Below are 18,475 nucleotides of genomic sequence, written 5' to 3' on the forward strand. Positions count from 1 at the left end.
AGAGGAGGGCCACACTGAGACCACAGTGGTTGGATTGCCAACCCCCAATATTTAGTGGGAGTGCGGTTATGTGGGTTGTGAAAAGCCACAGTCAGAGGTTGGGATGGAAGGGTTGAAGTGGACAAGCCAGCGTCTGGGGTCAGTGGAAGGCTGTGGCGAGGCACGGGCAGGGGAGGGGAATACAATCGCGTGGAGGGGAAGGGGAGGGCTCACAGGCTCCGGCCCCGGAAATCCGATCCCTTTAGGACCCAGAGGTGCCAGTCCCCAGCGGCGGCTGCGAGAAGGGCAGCCGCTCGGTCTCCGGCAGCCGCCGCTCGGGCAGAGCCAGAGAAAGACCGAGGCTCGGGGCGCGGGGGGGAGGGAGGGAGGGAGGGTAGTGCAGCGGCGGAGCGGCCCGGGCCGGCCGAGCAGCCATGGGCGCCCTGGTGCCGGGCCCCCCAAGAGTCAAGGCCCCCGGCCGGGGTTGGGGGTGCCGAGGCTACCAGCCCCGCTGACACCGCCTCGGACGATGTGAGCCGGCGCCTCCGCTGCTGCTTCGCGGTCAGGGCTCACAGTCCCACCGGCCCCGGCCGCCGCTTTTCTAATTTGGGTGGGGGCGACCGTTCCAGGCCGCTCGGTCTTTGGTACAGGGGCTGGCTGTCTTTGGCAGCTTGATTGGGGGAGGCGACCCACACAGGGCTCTCAGAGATTTTTTTTCCTTTTTTTTTTTTTTTGTAAAGCGAGGTTAACTGTTTTGGGCAGCTTGGTTTTGGGGGGAGGCTAAAAAAGGCCTTTCGGGGTTCCTTTTCTCTGGGGGAGGGGGCGGTGGTCCCGACTTGGCCAGCCGCCTTTTGGAAGGGGGGAGCGGGAAGCGTGGGGATGAGAACCCGGCTCCCCCCACTATGATGAAGACGGAGCCGCGGGGGCCCGGGGGTCCCCTCCGGAGCGCTTCCCCGCACCGCAGCGCCTACGAGGCGGGCATCCAGGCTCTGAAGCCGCCCGACGCGCCCGGGCCAGACGAGGCACCCAAGGCGGCCCACCACAAGAAATATGGCTCCAATGTCCACCGCATCAAAAGTATGTTCCTGCAGATGGGCACGACGGCGGGCGCGCCGGGCGAGGCGGGCGGCGGCGCGGGCCCCACTGAGGCCTTGCGGGCGCCCGAGCGCGGCGTGCGCCTGTCGCTGCCGCGGGCCAGCAGCCTAAACGAGAACGTGGACCATAGTGCCCTGCTGAAGCTGGGCACCAGCGTGTCGGAGCGCGTGAGCCGCTTTGACTCCAAGCCCGCGCCCTCCGCGCAGCCCGCGCCGCCGCCGCACCCGCCGTCCCGGCTGCAGGAGACGCGGAAGCTGTTCGAACGGAGCGTCCCGGCGGCCGCGGGCGGCGACAAGGAGGCCGCGGCGCGGCGGCTGCTGAGGCAGGAGCGCGCCGGCCTGCAGGACCGGAAGCTGGACGTCGTGGTGCGCTTCAACGGCAGCACCGAGGCGCTGGACAAGCTGGACGCCGACGCCGTGTCGCCGACGGTCAGTCAGCTCAGCGCCGTCTTTGAGAAGGCCGACTCGAGGACCGGCCTCCACCGCGGGCCGGGGCTGCCCAGGGCCGCGGCCGGCGGGGCGCCCCAGGTCAACTCAAAGCTGGTCAGCAAGCGGTCCCGGGTGTTTCAGCCGCCCCCGCCGCTGCCCGCCCCGTCGGGGGATGCCCCAGCCGAGAAGGAGCGCGGCTCCGGAGGGCAGCAGCCCCCGCAGCACCGAGTGGCCCCCGCCCGGCCGCCCCCCAAGCCTCGGGAGGTGCGCAAGATTAAGCCGGTGGAGGTGGAGGAGAGCGGGGAGTCGGAGGCCGAGGCGGCGCCCGCGGAGGTGATCCAGGCAGAGGTGACGGTCCACGCGGCCCTGGAGAATGGCAGCGCCTTGGCAACCACCGCCAGCCCCGCACCCGAGGAGCAGAAGGCCCAGGCGGCCCCCGGGGAGGAGGCGGCGACCGTGGCGGCGCCTGAGAGAGGGGTGGGCAATGGCCGGGCCCCGGACGTGGCCCCCGAGGAGGTGGACGAGTCCAAGAAGGAGGATTTCTCGGAGGCGGACTTGGTGGACGTGAGCGCCTACAGTGGGCTGGGGGAGGACTCTGGGGGCAGTGCCCTGGAGGAGGACGACGAAGAAGACGAGGAGGAGGGTGAGCCCCCCTACGAGCCCGAGTCGGGGTGCGTGGAGATCCCGGGGCTTTCGGAAGAAGAGGACCCGGCCCCGAGCCGGAAGATCCATTTCAGCACGGCGCCCATCCAAGTAAGTGAACCCCCCTCCCTGCCCCCGCGCCGCCCCTGCCACGTGCACGCAGTCGCCCCCGCCTCGCCAGCCAGCCGGGTTTGGCAGGCTGAGTCAAGCCCTGTCACCCAGCCCCCTTCCCAGAAGTTACCACCCTAAGGGGGGCGTGGGGGACTTCCAGCTGTTTGTCAGAGGGGGAAGATTTCTAGGCCTGAGCCGGGGTGGCCTGCTCTGACCTGCCCTCAGGTTCCTGTGCCCGCTGCCCCACCCAGCCCTGGGGCGCACCTGCCCTGCCCTGCGCGGGTCCTGGCACACCTGCTTTCCCTTCCTTTCCCAGACCTTCGTCCTCCAGAGGCTGCCAGAAGCGTGGGCTTGGGTGGTGGGAAGGTGTGTCTGTGTATGTGTGTGTGCGTGTGTATCTGTGTCCTCAGGAGAGCCTCCCCACTTTGGTCCTTACTCCACTCTGGGCTGGAGGGGCCTGGGGAGCTTAGGAACACCCCTGCTTTCCAACCCTGCACCAGAGCTGCATAGGGGGATGGAGGAGCCGGGGAACTTCCCAAAAGGAAGGTGCAGTGGCCTGCAGCCCTTCCTCCAAAATGTCTGTGGCCCTCACCCCAACTTTACAGAACTGAAAGAGGGAAGCGGTCTGTGAGGTTGAGCTGAGCTGGGGCCATGTGACTCGGGCCCTGTTCCCTGGGGTCTGTGCTGGGCCAGCTCCCGAGGTGGGGGTACAGGGTTCCACAGGGAGCAGGCACTTTCTGTGGTTTTTGAGGAGGCTAGGCCTTCCGAAGGGTATGGAGAAGAAGGGAGGGGGTGAGGCTGGGAAACCCCCTGGTGCTTGGCAGCAGCCTCCTGCATTTGCTCTTGGCCTTGGCAGGACCCAAGCGCTCTTGCCTCATTCTCTGGGTGCCCTGAAAGAAGGATGGGAACTGCCTCTTTTTTGGGGACTCAGCTGCGCGCACACACACACACACCCACCCACTATTGGTGATTGGTTTGTGGGTTGTGCCAGTGCCCTGAGATCCTCAGGAGAATATTGATGGTGAGATCCCTGGGAGAATTAAGAACCACAGCCCTCCTACTACCACAGCCTTTCTTACTACCCTCCATTCTCGGCTGGCACATTCAGCCTAAAGGCTCTTTCTCACCACGCCAGGCTCAGCTGTGCCCAACTCCAAGTCTGCTTCATGGGGGTATCCAGGCCAAGGAAAGTCCAGCCTTTACCCCTCACCAGTCAAACCCTCATCTGTTTGATTGAAGTTTCCATAACTACTCCTGGACACTGAAGCTGCCCAAGTTTCCTCTCACCTGCCCCAGCATCTTAACCTCTGTTCCTCTTCCACCTCCCCCCCAGGGGGCCTGAAAAGTGCTACTCCCCGCCTGGGCCAGCCCCTTCCCCCAGGCTGTGACCTCACAAGCCCTTTCCCCTCCCCTCTCCTCTTCTGAAGGTGCTGGCATCCTGGAGGGAGAGAAGTGAAGATTATGGGGTGTTTCTTGGGACACTGAGGACAGAGGTGGGGACCACTGAGGCGGTCAGGACCTCCCCCACCACCACCACCGGCAGTTCCCTGAGCTGTCTGATCCCCTCAGGTGGAGTTTGGTCTTTTAGTCCTGGGCCTCTGACTGTCTATATTTGACACCTTACCCTGATTTTTGGGTAAAAAATAGCACATGATTTGGAACAGTGCTCTCTGACTCCCTGGTGACCGTTGCTCGCCTGTGTGTGGGAGCCTGTGGTGTGTGGTGCGGCCTTTGCATGTCTGACTTCTGACCTTACTGGGAACTTCCTCCTCCCCCCCAAGTTTTTCCCTCTCTTTGCCGCGCCCCCTGCATTGATACTGAGTCCAGGTCTTGTGCCCCTTGGATGACCCAGTTGTTGCCTTTATGGAGGTTTCTGCTGAGGACAGAGAGCTCAATTCCAGATTGTCACCTGGAGAGGGGGGACTGGGTCCAGGGCCCTGAGATAGGCTGGGCACATGGTGGTGGGCAGTGGTGAGTGGTGGTCTGGACCTCTGAGCCTGAGGCCTGGGTTTCCTGCAGGGGGCAGGATTTGATAGGCTGAGAAAAGAGGGGAGGGCAAAGCCCAGGACAGGCTGTGAGGGTGTTATGGAGGTCACTCTGTGTGTGTGTGTGTGTGTGTGTGTGTGTGTGTGATTGCGTGTGCTTAAGCAATGGGGGGGGGGGGGCGGGTTTTGTTGACCCAGGCCACCACATAGACTGAGGGATGAAGGGACCATCTCTGCTGGAGTAGAGGGTGAGGGTCAAAGGGACTCGGATACAAAAGGGGGCCAAAGCCAGTTTGCCAGGTCTAGGCACACACCAGCCCCTGTCCCAGGGCCTGGGGCATATGTGCAAAGGGGACAAAGTCTCAGTGACCCACCCGCCAGTCTCATCCCGCCCTGTCACAGGCTAACCCCCATGACCTTGGGCAGCGGACCTGGCATCTTGCACTATGTGTGGATGAGGTAGCCCGTCCCTCCCAGGAGCTTGGGGCTGCTGGCCAGATGTAAGGGGGGCAGTCCGACTACTGCACAATCGACAAGGAGCTTTTAAGGGTTTGCGCTCAACTTTCTCTGATGCTGTGAAGTTGAGGACAGTGAGTTAAGTGACCACATAGACTCCTCCAGCTAGGAGCCCCCTTGTGGGAGTGGTGGGGCTTGTGGGGGGGTGACACCAAACCAAGGCTGGGACACAAGAGTGCCGCTGCCGGCCTGGGTGCCCGTGGAGCCTCCTCCTGGAGGAGTGGGGCCCTGGCAGGGGCCTTGGGGGAGACGGTGCCCCACTCCCGCTGCTCAGGCCTCAGGCCCAGCCATCTGATAGAGCTGCTGCCACCCTTCGTCGCCCCCGCTTGGCTCCAAGTGGTGCCAGCCTGTCGCTGCAGGCAGTGAAGCAAGAACACGTCATGGTACCCCAAATGGTGCTCATTAACCTCCCACCAGGGGCACCCTGCCTGGGCCCAGAATTAGGTACTCCTGCAGAGCCCTTGTCCTACCTTCTCTGTTCTTTGGAGGAGGGTCAGGCTGGGGAATTTCCCTTTCTGCTGAGAGACAGCAGAGGGGTACAGGGGACAATAAGGCCGGGTTCGCTGTGGACAGTGTCAGAGGCTGCCACCTTCTTGCTCTCCTTGCTTTCTGCAGGGCACTGGGCCCAGGACCTCTGCCCAGGCCTCCTAGTGCCCTGGGAATAAGGGGCGTACCTCAGAGAGCTGAGGTTCTAGAGGGAGACTGAGGCCTGGCTGTGCAGGCAAGGCCATAGGGGCTCCTCTGGCCTGCCCTTTCTCCATGGGGGTAGAGGTGGTCCTTCCTGCCTCCCTCCTCCACCCTGGCCTCCACTTCAGGTTCAGATCAGCTGGGTCCTGGGTGCCCCTCTGCCTCTTTCTACCCCTCTGTCTCCTCCCTTCCCCCTCCCTGCGTCTCCACTCCCGCCCCCCCCCCCCCCAAATCTGGCATCCTCCAGCATCTACTTCACTCTTTCTCCTCTTCTCCTCTTCTCCTCAACCTGTTCCTTCCTCTTTCCTGCCGTCTGTGTCCGTGTCCACCCTCACCTCTGTCTGGGACAGGGGCTGTCTGTCGATCTCTCTCTGACCTGGGGACCTGGGTTCCTGAGTGCGACAGTTTCTCCGGCATTGACCTTCCTTTCCTACTCCAGTTGGCCACGCTCATGTGGTCGGAGCTGCAGGGGAGTAATGGTGTGGATGGGGCAAGGCTGGGTCCCTTTCTCTCTTGCCCCACAGTTCCAGAACTAGAAGGACCCCCACTCTGAGCTGGGGTCACTGTGGGCTGGGGGAGGCCTCATCTCGGGGGAGATGTCTGGGGGTGGGAGAGGCCTGTGGCAGGAGGGCAGCGCAGTGGGTGGCGCAGCCTGCCCTTTGGGCCTCCTCTCACCGGTTTAGCGCTTGCCCTCCTGGGGGCTCCTCTGACAGGCGGCCTCCTCCCCAGGTGTTCAGCACCTACTCCAACGAGGACTACGATCGTCGCAACGAGGACGTGGATCCCATGGCAGCCTCTGCTGAGTACGAGCTGGAGAAGCGGGTGGAGAGGTTGGAGCTGTTCCCTGTGGAGCTGGAGAAGGGTGAGCCAGGCCTCCTGGGCCTCCTCCCTCGTGCCAGCTTCCGCCCTGGACCCTCAGGCGCTTCCACAGAGACGTTCTGCTTCTGCCTCTAACTGGGCCTCTGTCAGTGCCCCACAGCCCCACAGGCTCAGCCCAGCCCAAGCTCCTACCACCACCACCCCTGTCATGCTGCACTATGTGCTCCTGAAGTCATCAGGCCCCCCGGGAGCACTGTGGGCTGGGTCCTGGGCTGTGTGGGCCAAGCCATGATGGGAGAGCGACGGTGGAGGTGGGGGGCAGGCATGGGTGGAATGGTCACATCTAACTACGTCCTTATGTACAGTGAGGGGGCCGGGAAAAGAAGGGAGGGGCTGCTATACGTGTGGGAGAGAGGAGAGACCTGGTGGATTCGGAGAGTGGGGGAAGAAGGGTGTGCAAACAAGGCCTTGTAGACCACTTTTTTCTAAGATGGACCGGAAGTCTTGCAAGGCCTGGGAAAGGTATTCTAGAGAGACCACACCAGGCTGTGCTGTGGGGGGAAGGGTTATAAGTGGATGGAGAGGGGCCACTGTGGTGTGGACAAGATGATGGCCATGCAGGAAGTGGATGAACTTGAGAGATTCTTGGAAGGTGGGATTGGCAAGATTCGGTGGTTACTTGGCTTCCACAGAGGCTACGAGGGGGCGGGAGGAATCCAGGTGGCTCCCAGGCCCCATGAAGGAGTGGCAGACAGGAAAAGCCTGTTTGTGGGGGAAGATCATGAGTTTGGATGTCAGAAGCCCGTTAGACAGGCGGGGGCAGCTGTGGAGAGAGGAGTGGGTCTAGAGGGAGACAAAAGCAGGAGGTCTTGAGTTATAAAGGCTGTGAGCAGGGATGAGACTGCTTAGGGAGGGGGAAGATCATCCCCATCGTGGCTCCCTCACTGGTCCTGTGGCCACCACACACCTGCGTCTGCATACAGATAGTACCCCTCAGCACGCCCTGCTGCCGTCTGTTCTTTGGATGGGGCAGAGGGCAGGCAGTGACCCAAGAGCATCCTAGTTGGCTTGGCAGAGAAGAGGTGGACAGAACCATGTCCCTTCCCCAGATGTGGGACATCCCCACATGGAGACTGCTTCTTGAGGTGAGGCCATACCTCAGTGTGAGGGTAGGGGATGGGGAGTCTCTCACTCTGTCCCCTGCAAGCCCCAGGCTGGAGCTCCTCACCCCACCCCTCTACCTGCTTCTCATCACCCTCTGCTTCACAGATTCCGAGGGCCTGGGCATCAGCATCATTGGCATGGGGGCCGGGGCAGACATGGGCCTGGAGAAGCTGGGCATCTTTGTTAAGACTGTGACTGAAGGCGGTGCGGCCCATCGGGACGGCAGGTACCGCCTCCCCTTCCCTGATCAGCCATCATCTATGGGGCGGGCCACTGGGCGGTGGTGGTGGGGGGGCAGGCCACTGCCTGTGTGGGGCCCAGACGTTCGTGGAGCACTACTGTGCCAGGTGCTGGTCCAGGTCCTGGGGGTACAGTGAACAGGACAGGCGGAGCGCTCGCCCTCATGGCACTTGCATGCTAGGAGGCTATGTGTAGGTGTTGTGTGTCCTGGTTTTGAGTGTGTGTTGGGCCATGGTGAGGAGAGCACGGGTGTGGAGGCTCTGCCCTAGTAGAGTACCTGTGAGCTTTTTTTTCGTTTAGCAAACACTGAGTCTCTGACACTGTTGTAGGGCTAGTGCCAGGCGCTGGGGAGTCAGTGATGAGGCCTTGCCCTCAGGAAGCATGTAGTGTAGTGAGGCAGATGGATGAATAGTGGATACACAGAAAATGGTGAAACAGAGAAAAATACAGGGTGCCACTAAAGCCTAAAACAGGAGGGCTTGACCTCTCTGGGTATCAGGGAAGTCTTCCTGGAGGAAGTGATGTTGGAGTTGAGACCCGAAGCATGAGCAAGAGTTAGCTAGGCTGAGGGAGTGGGGCATGCAAGGCATTCCAGGCAGGGCACTGAAAGCAGGCAGGTATGGCTGGAGCTAGAGACCACAAGGGATCAGGTGTGTGGTGAGGCTGGAAGAGCCAGTGGGGGCATGCCAGGGAGGAGGCTGCTTCTTGCCTGTGTGCCTGTGTTTGGCCTCTGAGGCTGGAGGGTGTGAGTTCTGTGGGTCAGAGGGCTCAGGAAGACCCCCTGGAGTTATGGGCAGCCCAGTGACCCCTCTGGAGCCTCCCTACTGTGTGTGGATTGCAGAGGGGGAGTGGGAACAGCTGTAGGGCACCCCTGGGTTATTGTAAATTAAAGGTTGATATCAGGTGTACCTTGTGGTACCTCTAAGCACAGACCCCTCCACGTGACAGAAGTGAGTGGGTGTCCTTGTGAGGACTGGGGTCACGATGCTGGAGGTGGGGTTGCCTCATTCAGGGAGCTTCTGTCTGCTGCAGCCCAGGTGGCATGGCGGGCTGGGGTTGGGGGGTCAGAGAAAAGGAAGGAAGGCCATCTCTGCTCTTTCACTTATCCCCTCATTTGAACTTTCCAGAGCCTTTCCCATGGTCTCTTGTTGGCCGGGTGGGGAGTGTGTGTGCATGTGAGAGTGTCCCCACATGGGGCGCGTTGGTGTGAGCTGTTTACAGTAGGTGGTCTCCTCCATTTCTGTGTGGGAGCCCTGCGAGGAGGCCTGGCACTCTCGGGGGAGGTGGGAGTGGAGGAAGGAGGTGGCTGAGGGTCCCTCCCACGCTTTCATCCCCCTCGGCGGCCAGTCTGGACCACCCCCATCTCTCTCCTTGTGTGGAGAACAAGGGCTTCCAGTGCCACAGCTGGAGCGTGTTGGGGGCTGTGCACCTGTATGGGGGCAGGGGGTGACCCTGTGGGACTGTGTGTGAACACAGGTCTCAGGCATTTGGAGGAAATCTGCGGGCTCAGGTCTGCACGGAAATGGATGTTTAAGAGGGCTGTGTGTTACGTGTGTGCTGTAGGCCCTTGCTGGTGTGCATGGCTGTGATGAGCTCTATGGATGTCACACTGGTCTGCCGAGTGTGGTGGAGGAGGGGAAATAGCTTGTGATTGTCATGGCAAGTGTGCTTGCCACCGTTCCTGGTCCTGGATGCCTGTGTCTGGTGTGCTTGCCTGGGTCTCACTGCCCATGGGCCTGGCTGATACCTGGTCCTCTGGCCTCATGCATCTTATGCAGGTAGACAAAGTACCAGGTCACTGTGGGGACTGAGCCTCGAGTTACTGATGGGAGGGGGACCATGTCTACCCCAGCTCCACAGTTTGCCTCGTGACCCCCCCCAACCAGTGTCACCTCCCTTAGGATCCAGGTGAATGATCTCCTGGTGGAAGTGGATGGAACAAGTCTGGTGGGAGTGACCCAGAGCTTTGCAGCCTCCGTGCTCCGGAACACCAAGGGCCGTGTGCGGTGAGGCCCGGGAGGGTGGGGGCGGTGGGCAGCGGGAGCAGACAGGAGGCTCAGCCCTCATCTGGCCACTTTGCCCAGCTGCCCACGCCTAGTTAAGACTCTGGGTGGCCCAACTTACAGAGAAGCTTTCACCACCTCCCTGCCAGAAGGGACTGCTGTGTGCATATCCCGTGCCCTGTCTGCCTTCACATCTCTAGCCCCCGACTGCTGCTAGCCACCAGCACTCAGGCTTCAAGGCCCGTTGTCCACCATGCCTCCAAACTGGCCTCTTGGGCTTATTCTCCTTTCTCCCTGCCTGTCCTGACTCATTCATTGAAGATCCAAGACATGCAGGGAGAATGCCATCCAAACTGCAGTTCATCCCTCCCTCCCCTCTAGCCTGGTGATTCCTATGAAGACTCTCCCCCCTGGGTCTGTCAATTAAAGGGGTTGGGTTAGAAGCTCCCTAGGTTCCTCGCTGGCATAACATTCAAGGACCACCCCCTGCCCCCTCCAAGAGGGCCACTGCCCCCAGGAAAGGGTAGTAGAGAAACAGGATGTGGGTGGCCACGGAGAGGAGGGGCTGGTGCCTGGAAGTTCCACTATTTCCTCTCCATCCTAATCTCTAGTTGCCATCATCCCGCCCCTTCCTGAAGCTCAGGGCCTGGGAGTGCACACGAGACACCCGTCTACAGCCCCAGGGTCAGCTTCGCCAATCCCCTGCCTCGTTTTTTCCCATGTGGGAAGAGCTCCTACGCTGGCACCTCCCGAACTCCTGTCCCCTGCAGCCTAGCCTGAAGTTTGGCTGACATCTCCCCTCCCCACAAACTGGCCAGAAGAGCTAGTGGGCCTCTGCTTCTCCTGGGAAGGAAACCCAATAAGGGCCCCCTGCTCCCCCATTCATTATTAACACTCTGCAGTCTCTGGACTCAGTTCTCTCATTTCACCTCCCTGGGAGGACCTGGATGTGGAGAGGGGAATACCAGCGGGGAGGATGGTGGCATCTTCCAGCCAAGGACAGAGACAAAGGGAACGATGCTGGTGCCTCTGCAGATTTATGATTGGCCGGGAGCGGCCGGGTGAGCAGAGTGAGGTGGCCCAGCTAATTCAGCAGACCCTGGAACAGGAGCGATGGCAGCGGGAGATGATGGAGCAGAGATACGCCCAGTACGGGGAGGATGACGAGGAGGTAGGGACTCCGCCTGGCTGGCAGCGTCATCGCCCCCTGGTGGCTTGATGGAGTATTATAGCCGTCCTCTGCCTCTGCCACTTTCCAGGCCTTGTGAAGAACCCCAGAGCAACGCTCCTATCCTGGGGGAGCCCCCAGTCTGAGGGAGGCGATGCAGACCTTTCCCTTAAAGAACCTCTAGTCTGATGGAAGAGTCACACCCTCTGTCTTCAGAAAGCCTTCCTGGTCCTACAAGAAAAACGTAGTTCCCTCTAAGAGCCCCCACTCTGAGGGGACCTAGTCTGAGGAAGGAGACAGTTCCAGACCTCAGGGGACCTGCTGTGTGAGGGGGAAAGCAGAGGCTGTTTCTTCAGGGCTCTCAGCCTTACAGGGGAATTACCCCTGTCTTCTGGGGACTCTCCAGGCTGTTGGGGGTAGACACAAACCATGCCCCTGGGTGGCCCCCAGTCTGATGAGGGCGGCGTGAACCACACCCCTGGGTGGCCCCCAATCTGACATGGGCAGACTGCTGCTGGCCTAGGCCCCAGTCCTCAGGGCTGAGGGAGGTTGTGGTGGGCAGGGTGCACAGCGCCTGTCTCCCTTCGCAGACAGGAGAATACGCCACTGACGAGGATGAGGAGCTGAGCCCCACGTTTCCGGGTGGCGAGATGGCCATCGAGGTGTTCGAGCTGGCAGAGAACGAGGATGCCTTGTCCCCTGTGGACATGGAGCCTGAGAAGCTGGTGCACAAGTTCAAGGAGGTGGGCAGAGGGGTCCCTGGGCTGGTGGAAGGCAAGGGCAGGCTGGTATCCAGCCCCGCAGTACTGCCTGCCCCAGCCCGAGCTGAGTGTCTGCGCCCCTGCCCCCACAGCTCCAGATCAAGCATGCTGTGACTGAGGCAGAGATCCAGCAGCTGAAAAGAAAGGTAAGAGCAGCGGGGAGTGGGGGCGGGGCACTGATGGACCGACCCCTCCACCCTCACACTGCACACGCCGGCCCTTGCCCCCCACCCACAGGTGCGTGCAGAACCAGCCGCTCTGAGGTGAGGGAGGGTAGTGTTAAGAGCGCAAGCTCTGGACCCATCTCTCCACCACTCACTTGCTGCTCTGGGTCTCATTCTCCTCACCTATAAAATGGGTTGATAACAGTGCCAACACCGTCGGATCACTGTGAGGATAAAATAGAGTAATACGCGTAAAGTCCTTAGTACAGTGTCTGACACATAATAGGTGCTCAATAAAAAGTTGCGCTATTAGCCGTCAGCACGCTAACAGCTGAACGTGGATGTCTTCACGTTCACACAGTCCCACACGTGTCCTCTACATACAAGCCCAGCGGTAAATGTAAACCATCCAGAGACCCGTGCACCAGCCCCGAACCCAGGCACATGGTACCCACAGACTCACTCACCCAGACACCTAGAGACACCCACTCTGCTCAGACACAACACGGGGACAACGGACCCATGCTTCACATAGCAATACCTCTGTGTCCGTCTGCTGTGTTCGTCCGCTGTGAGACACAAGAAGAGTGTCACAGGACGTGCGCATTCTCACAGAGATGCTGATGCTACCAGATGGTGCACACACGTGACATCTACAAACACACATATGTGCTATGTACAGACACCCACACAAGCACACGGGGTGCCAACACCCTCACAGGCATAGATGCACAGACTTCTGATACACAGTCTGTACTGGGTCCCTGCTGGGCCTGGACATTAGGAGTCCCAATTCCCTTGGGGCTTCCAGTGTGGCAGGGAGAGGCAGGGGCACATAGGGACTGTGCACACATGGTGCGCCCAGGTACACACATGTGCACTCCCATATGTGGGCTTAGACCAGCACCCCTGGAGAGAGGAGAGTGTGAAGCTGAGCCCCGGGGGAGGGCAGGGTTTAGATGACTGAGGCAGAGGAAGGGCATTCCTGGCAGGGAGACCAGCGTGAGCTTGGAGGCTGGCTTTGGAAGGAGGCCCACAGGCTGTGGCAGCTGCTCCTGTGGGGGAGAAGTGGGAGACAGCTGGACTGCCAGGGTGGGCTATGCTTGCAGTGTCCTGACACCCCGCTAAGGGCTCCAGCTTTGATTGTTTGGCCATATGGGGCCATGAGGGGGAAGGTCACTGCCGACAAAGTGGGAGGCATGAGGGTGAGCAGAACTTGGAGGCCGGCGAACCAGTTAGAGGCCCGGGTGATGTCCTGGCAGGGATGGGCAGGGCTGCCCAGGGCACAGGCAGAGGGAATGGATAGGAAGGGCGGATTTGAGTTGCATTTTCTAGGGTGAGGTGACAGGCCATGTTCCTGGGTAGATGCAGAGCATGAAGGGGAGGAACTACTGGGTGCCTTCTAGGTGCTCAGCACCATCTAGTACCTGTGATGGGCAAAAGCAGATTTGATCCTTGCCCTTGTGCGGCTTAGAGTCTGCGCACCGACACTGGTATCATAGAAGCTGACACGGGCTCTAGAGGAGAGGACAGGGCCGCTGAGCTCCCAGAGCCGACAGAGCCTGATGCAGCCGGGCTGTGTGTGGGCCGTGCTGTCAGAGGGGAATCACGGGAGACTTCTTGGGAAGTGATGCACTAAGCAGAGGGCCTAAGGGTGAGCTAGTGGGAAATGACGAGGCAGTGGGAGAGTAGGTGTGGGCATTCCAGGCACAGGGAACGGCAAGGCAAAGGCCCTGCAGCAAGAGGGAATGTGGCAGGTCTGAGAATGTGCAGGAAGGCCCGTGTGGCTGGGACACAGAGGGCAAGGGGTGTTTGCAGCCAACGAGGTTGGAGGGGCAGGCAGTGGGGCTTGAAGCTGAGCGCTGGGGTGGCAGTGAGACGATGGCATCTTTGGATGGAGGTGGGCTAGTCAGAAAAGGAGGAATAGGTTTGTGTGGGTGGGGGCAGGGTGCCTCTGAGGAGCTGGGAGTGAATTTGGGCTGGAGATGCGGGGCTCAGTACACAGAGGTGGTGAAGGAGGTGAGTAGAGAGAGAACAGAGTCCCCAGGACTGGGCTGTGGGCGCTGGGAGGTCTGCACTGGGGTGGCCAGGGAGCTGGGAGAGGAGCCAGGACTGTTTAGGAAGCCACAGAAGCCAGGGCTGCAGAGAGGGGATAGAGTGCAATGGTGACCCTCACCTGCCCTGTTCCTTTACCTCTACCATCTCACTGCAGCCTCTGTGAGCTTGGCAAGGAAGGAATCACTCCTGCTTTACAGACGGGAGGACTAAGGCTTAAGACAGAAGTGGCCTTACCCCAAGTCACCGAGCTAATCAGTGACGATCCTGGGCCTCCGGCCTTCTAGGAGTGTGGCACGTGTCAGGGCCGCTGGCTGGGAAGGCTGAGGTTGTGGTCCCACCTCCTCCCTCTCCAGCTTTCGGTTCTCAGGCTCAGCCAAGGAGAGTCAGTAGTTGGGGGGCAGTGGCTCCATATCTGCAGGAATCATCCAAAGACTCTGGCCCCCACCAACCCAGGGCTGTTCCTTCCTCTCAGCTGCAGAGCCTGGAGCAGGAGAAGGGGAGGTGGCGGCTGGAGAAGGCCCAGCTGGAGCAGAGTGTGGAGGAGAACAAGGAGCGCATGGAAAAACTGGAGGGCTACTGGGGCGAGGCCCAGAGCCTGTGCCAGGCTGTGGACGAGCACCTGCGGGAGACGCAGGCCCAGTACCAGGCCCTGGAGCGCAAGTACAGCAAGGCCAAGCGCCTCATCAAGGACTACCAGCAGAAGTACGTGGCTGGGGGCTGGGAGTCCTGGGCCTAGGGAGGACTGAGCGGCCTGTGGTGGCATTCCCTCCCCACCCCAGCCAAGGAGGGAGGCAAGGAGCACAGAAGTTACAGGGCCCTGTGGTGGGGATGCCTGGGTTTGTAATCACTGGGCGCCAGAGCCAGCAAGCCAGGCCCCAGAGGCTTTGGGAAGAGCTGGGACCTCCCGACCTGAGAACAAGGAGCAGGCAGAAGCTGCCAGGTGGAGCCGAGGACAGGGCTGAGGACCCTGAGACTCTCTGGATGGAAGCTAGACCAGACACCCTTACCCACTGTCTGTCTCGCACTGGTACCCAGGGAGATTGAGTTCCTGAAAAAGGAGACGGCACAGCGCCGGGTTCTAGAGGAGTCAGAGCTGGCGAGGAAGGAAGAGATGGACAAGCTCCTGGACAAGGTAGGCCCAGGGGTGCCCTAGGGGCAGGCAGGAGCAGCAGGTCAGCCCACCTCTGGAGCCCACCCTGTGGATCCTGGAGGGAGAGAGAGGAGTCATGCTGCTGGCTGGGAGCTCAGGGTCATGTCTCCTTCAGGGGGGCCCATGCCCAGTGCCCAGGCCTGACTCCCTCTCCCCTTTGTTTTTCAGATCTCGGAACTGGAAGGAAACCTGCAAACACTGAGGAATTCCAATTCTACTTAACAGGAATCATTCCTTGACCGGACAATAATTAATCCCCTCCCATTGTCCTCCCTCCCCTGTCCTCAATACTTCACCCCGCTCCCTACCAGCCTGGGGACAGGTGCCCCGACTCCCCCACCCCTCCACCCCACCTCCCCCAGCTTCAGGGACCAGAGGGCCCATATTACAGGCCCCCTTAAGGTGGCCCGGGCAGACAGGTGGCTGGAAGGATGGCCTCCTTCTAGCCTTTGGGGCTGAGGCACAGAGGCCATGGGATGCCATGGGCTGGCCTGGGTGGTGGATGGACACGAGGACCTGCAGACCAAACTGCCAGACTTTACAACCTCCAGCCTTTGTCTCTGGACTGGAAAGGGGCTGGGGGCTCTCCCAGCATCTCACCACCTGGAGGCTGCTCCCTGCTCACGGGGCTCCTAGGTGGCCCCTGGGCCTCTTGACTCGAGAGTCTACCTTCTTGACCCTTCCCTGCTCCCCTGTCATCGTGCTGTTCTGTTGCATTCTGACCCTCCTGCTAGGAGGGGTTGCCTCTACACCTCTCCTCCCATCCCTGTCTGCCCTCCCAGGAGGGGTAGAGTCTACCCAGAGCCTGGAGGCTGGGCCTGGCCCTGCACTGATTGATTTCTCATGTATCCTTCGTGAAAAGGGGAGAGTCCAAGACACCTGATGTCCAGCTCCCCCTTTTCTTGGGGCAGCAGCCCTCAATTTCTCCTTGTGCCTCCCCTCCCCCAGGTGCCAAATAGCCATAACCTCTTCCTGGAACTGTTCTGTGGCCTCTTTGGGGACCAGGTTTCCTGGCCAACCCTGGGAGTGAGAGGGAGGAGAGGAGGTCAGCTTAGGGGGCCTGGTTTTAGGCAAGGGGAACATTTGTCACTGGAGAGCCAGGCCCTGTCCTGCCCTATGCAGGGCCACACCTGGAAGCCTTGTACTAACACTGCAGAGATTCAGCCTCACCCCACCCACACCCACAGTTTTCCAATGTTTTGACTGGAGGGCAAAATTTTACTACTTTTCATCTTTTTGGAGACCAGGGCTGCCCTGCTGGCAGCCTGCTTTCTAAGTGAAATCGACTCCGTTTCCCCACTTTAACCCCAAATTGGGGCTTGGACCAAGGGAGGTGAGACCCCCACCCCAGGTCCCCTCCCCTTTCAGATTACATCTCTCATTTTGCCTCTTCCTCATGCCCCTGCCTCAGCCTGGGTTTTTGTTCTTTTTTTAAAAAACAACCCTTGTTCCATCCATTTTGGCTTTTCCTCGTCCCCTGTAAATAGACCATGCCATCGATCAGTATTTCTCAGCACCCACTTCCTGCCCCCAGACGTGCGCCTACCCCCGAAGGAGCTGGCTGTCTCAGTGCCTGGGCCCATGCACTTCACCTCCTCGGCCTCAGCAGATGGAGGGGGCGGGGCTGGGTGGGCGGGGCTGCGGGGGGTGCTTCTGGTTTCTCCGGGCCGGGGCCACCTCTGTCCCGCCTTCCACAGGACTGCGTCTCTGTATATAATATATATATGTATGTATTGTTCCCGGTTTTGTACGGACCATGCCCTCTGTCAGGTCGTCCCCATAAAAGCAGCCCCCAGAGCCTTGCTGCCTGGTTTCTTGATTCGCAGGAGGGGGTGGGGGGCAGAGATGCCAGTCTGAGCCCAGTGGTCTCCCGCTACCTCTGACCCTGAGGATCTTTATACTGAGAACCCTTGTTCCCGCAAACTCCGTCTGCCACCATCCCCCCCCATCCCTTCGGGGCAGGGCTGGGGTTTCTAGAGCTTTCCTTAGGCTCATCGCTTTCCTCTTTTTCAAGGTCTCTGATGGAATTCAAAGGATGGGTTAGATATAGTAAGGTGAACCCTGAGTCCCTCCCCTGAGAAGTCTAACCTGATGGGGATACCCAGCCCCTAGTTTCCTGGAGGTGCAGCTGGGGGTGGGAGATGACATGTCAGAGCAATTTTGTCCCCAGGGTTCTAGAGAATCCCTCTGGCAGTAGCCAGAGAGGCCTCAGGTAGTCCTAGACCTCTGCTCTGTGCCAGCAGGTCTGGTTGCTAACTCACCAGTTCTAATACCTATGGGTCTGGGAGTCCAGATGCCAGGGTTCCAGGGACAAACTTTAGTGAAATCCCAGACAGAGATGAGAGCAGGGGGCAGTGGGGCCTCTCCTTGCTCTGGGAGCTGTGTGCTATGTGTGAGAAAAAAGTACAAGACACTTGTGTTCAGTGGCCTGGCCACCAAGAGGATTCTCACAGTCCCCTTTGCCCTCAAGAATGGAAGTCCCAACATTAGGGCCCTTCAAAGTCACCTTGGGTCCCTGACAAACCCGAGATGAGTGGCCTCCACCAGAACTCCCAGTGGCAGTCAGCTCCTGTGGTGGCCACTCCCTTCTGGATGGCTCTGTCACACAAGTCTCCTTCACGTCAAGCCAAATTCTGGCTTCCCATAGCTTCATTCCAAAAATCCTAGTTCTACACCTCAGGGCCATATATAACCAGTCCAGTTCTGCCACCCACCTAAGAATCACCTGGCAACCTGGAGATGGTGGCCATGCCTCTCTAGGCATTTTCTCTTAACAAGTGGATCTTCCTTGGAACACTGCTGGGAAGACAAATCCAGGTGGCTGAATCCCAGGATCAGAAACCACCAAACCACAAGGTCACAGGTCATATCTCCAGAGTTACAGGTGACTTGGGCCCTGCTCAGGCAACCTGGCCAAGAAGTCCCAAGGAGGACTTCCCTGGTGGCACAGTGGTTGAGAATCCAACTGCCAATGCAGGGGACACGGGTTCGAGCCCTGGTCCGGGAAGATCCCACGTGCGGTGAAACAACTAAGCCCATGAGCCACAACTACTGAGCCTGTGCCCTAGAGCCCATGAGCCACAACTGCTGAGCCCGCGTGTTACAACTACTGAGGCCTGTGAGCCTAGAGCCTGTGCTCCACAAGAGAAGCCACCGTGATGAGAAACCCGCGCACTGCAACGAAGAGTAGGCCCCACTCGCCACAACTAGAGAAAGCCCGCATGCAGCAACAAAGACCCAACGCAGACAAAAATTTAAAAAAATAAAAAAAATAAAAGTCCCAAGGAGTGAAGTGGCTGGACCTTCCTGGGTGGCGAGGCAGACATGGGGTTTGTGATGAGGGCTTCTGTTGATCTGACCAGAGCAGAGCATCCAGGGTGGGGTCCTGCCCCCGTCTGTCCTGTGTATTAGGTGAGGGGCTTGCACGCCATATGTTCCAAAAGGTGGAATCCCTTTGGAAAGTAGCCCAAGTCAAAGCCTGAGTGTGGTGTGTGGCTGGGGACGG

The 18,475-nt window shown here is 59.9% G+C and overlaps 1 protein-coding gene across 2 annotated transcripts; it reads left to right on the forward strand.

Moving 5' to 3' along the window:
• Positions 1-350: 350 nt before the first annotated feature.
• Positions 351-16,767, forward strand: PPP1R9B (protein phosphatase 1 regulatory subunit 9B). Of its 2 annotated transcripts, XM_082441727.1 has the most exons (10): positions 351-2,255; positions 6,173-6,305; positions 7,532-7,652; positions 9,568-9,672; positions 10,705-10,840; positions 11,428-11,580; positions 11,691-11,744; positions 14,293-14,522; positions 14,856-14,952; positions 15,139-16,767. In XM_082441727.1, exons 1-10 carry the CDS (start codon positions 882-884, stop codon positions 15,190-15,192), a joined length of 2,457 nt encoding a protein of 818 aa, XP_082297853.1. In that variant the 5' UTR covers positions 351-881; the 3' UTR covers positions 15,193-16,767. The 2 variants fall into 2 exon arrangements, with proteins under 2 accessions (XP_082297853.1, XP_082297854.1); XM_082441728.1 differs by lacking the exon at positions 14,856-14,952.
• Positions 16,768-18,475: the final 1,708 nt, after the last annotated feature.

The sequence above is a fragment of the Balaenoptera physalus genome, assembly GCF_965194825.1.
Source record: "Balaenoptera physalus genome assembly, chromosome: 20".
NCBI lineage: Eukaryota > Metazoa > Chordata > Mammalia > Artiodactyla > Balaenopteridae > Balaenoptera > Balaenoptera physalus.

Excerpts from the sequence above, each read along its gene's own strand:
- PPP1R9B (XM_082441727.1), top strand. The coding sequence starts at position 882 with ATGATGAAGACGGAGCCGCGGGGGCCCGGGGGTCCCCTCCGGAGCGCT. Across the intron at positions 7,653-9,567 it reads GCGGCCCATCGGGACGGCAG|GATCCAGGTGAATGATCTCC; the intron begins GTACCGCCTCCC and ends CACCTCCCTTAG. Across the intron at positions 11,581-11,690 it reads TGGTGCACAAGTTCAAGGAG|CTCCAGATCAAGCATGCTGT; the intron begins GTGGGCAGAGGG and ends CTGCCCCCACAG.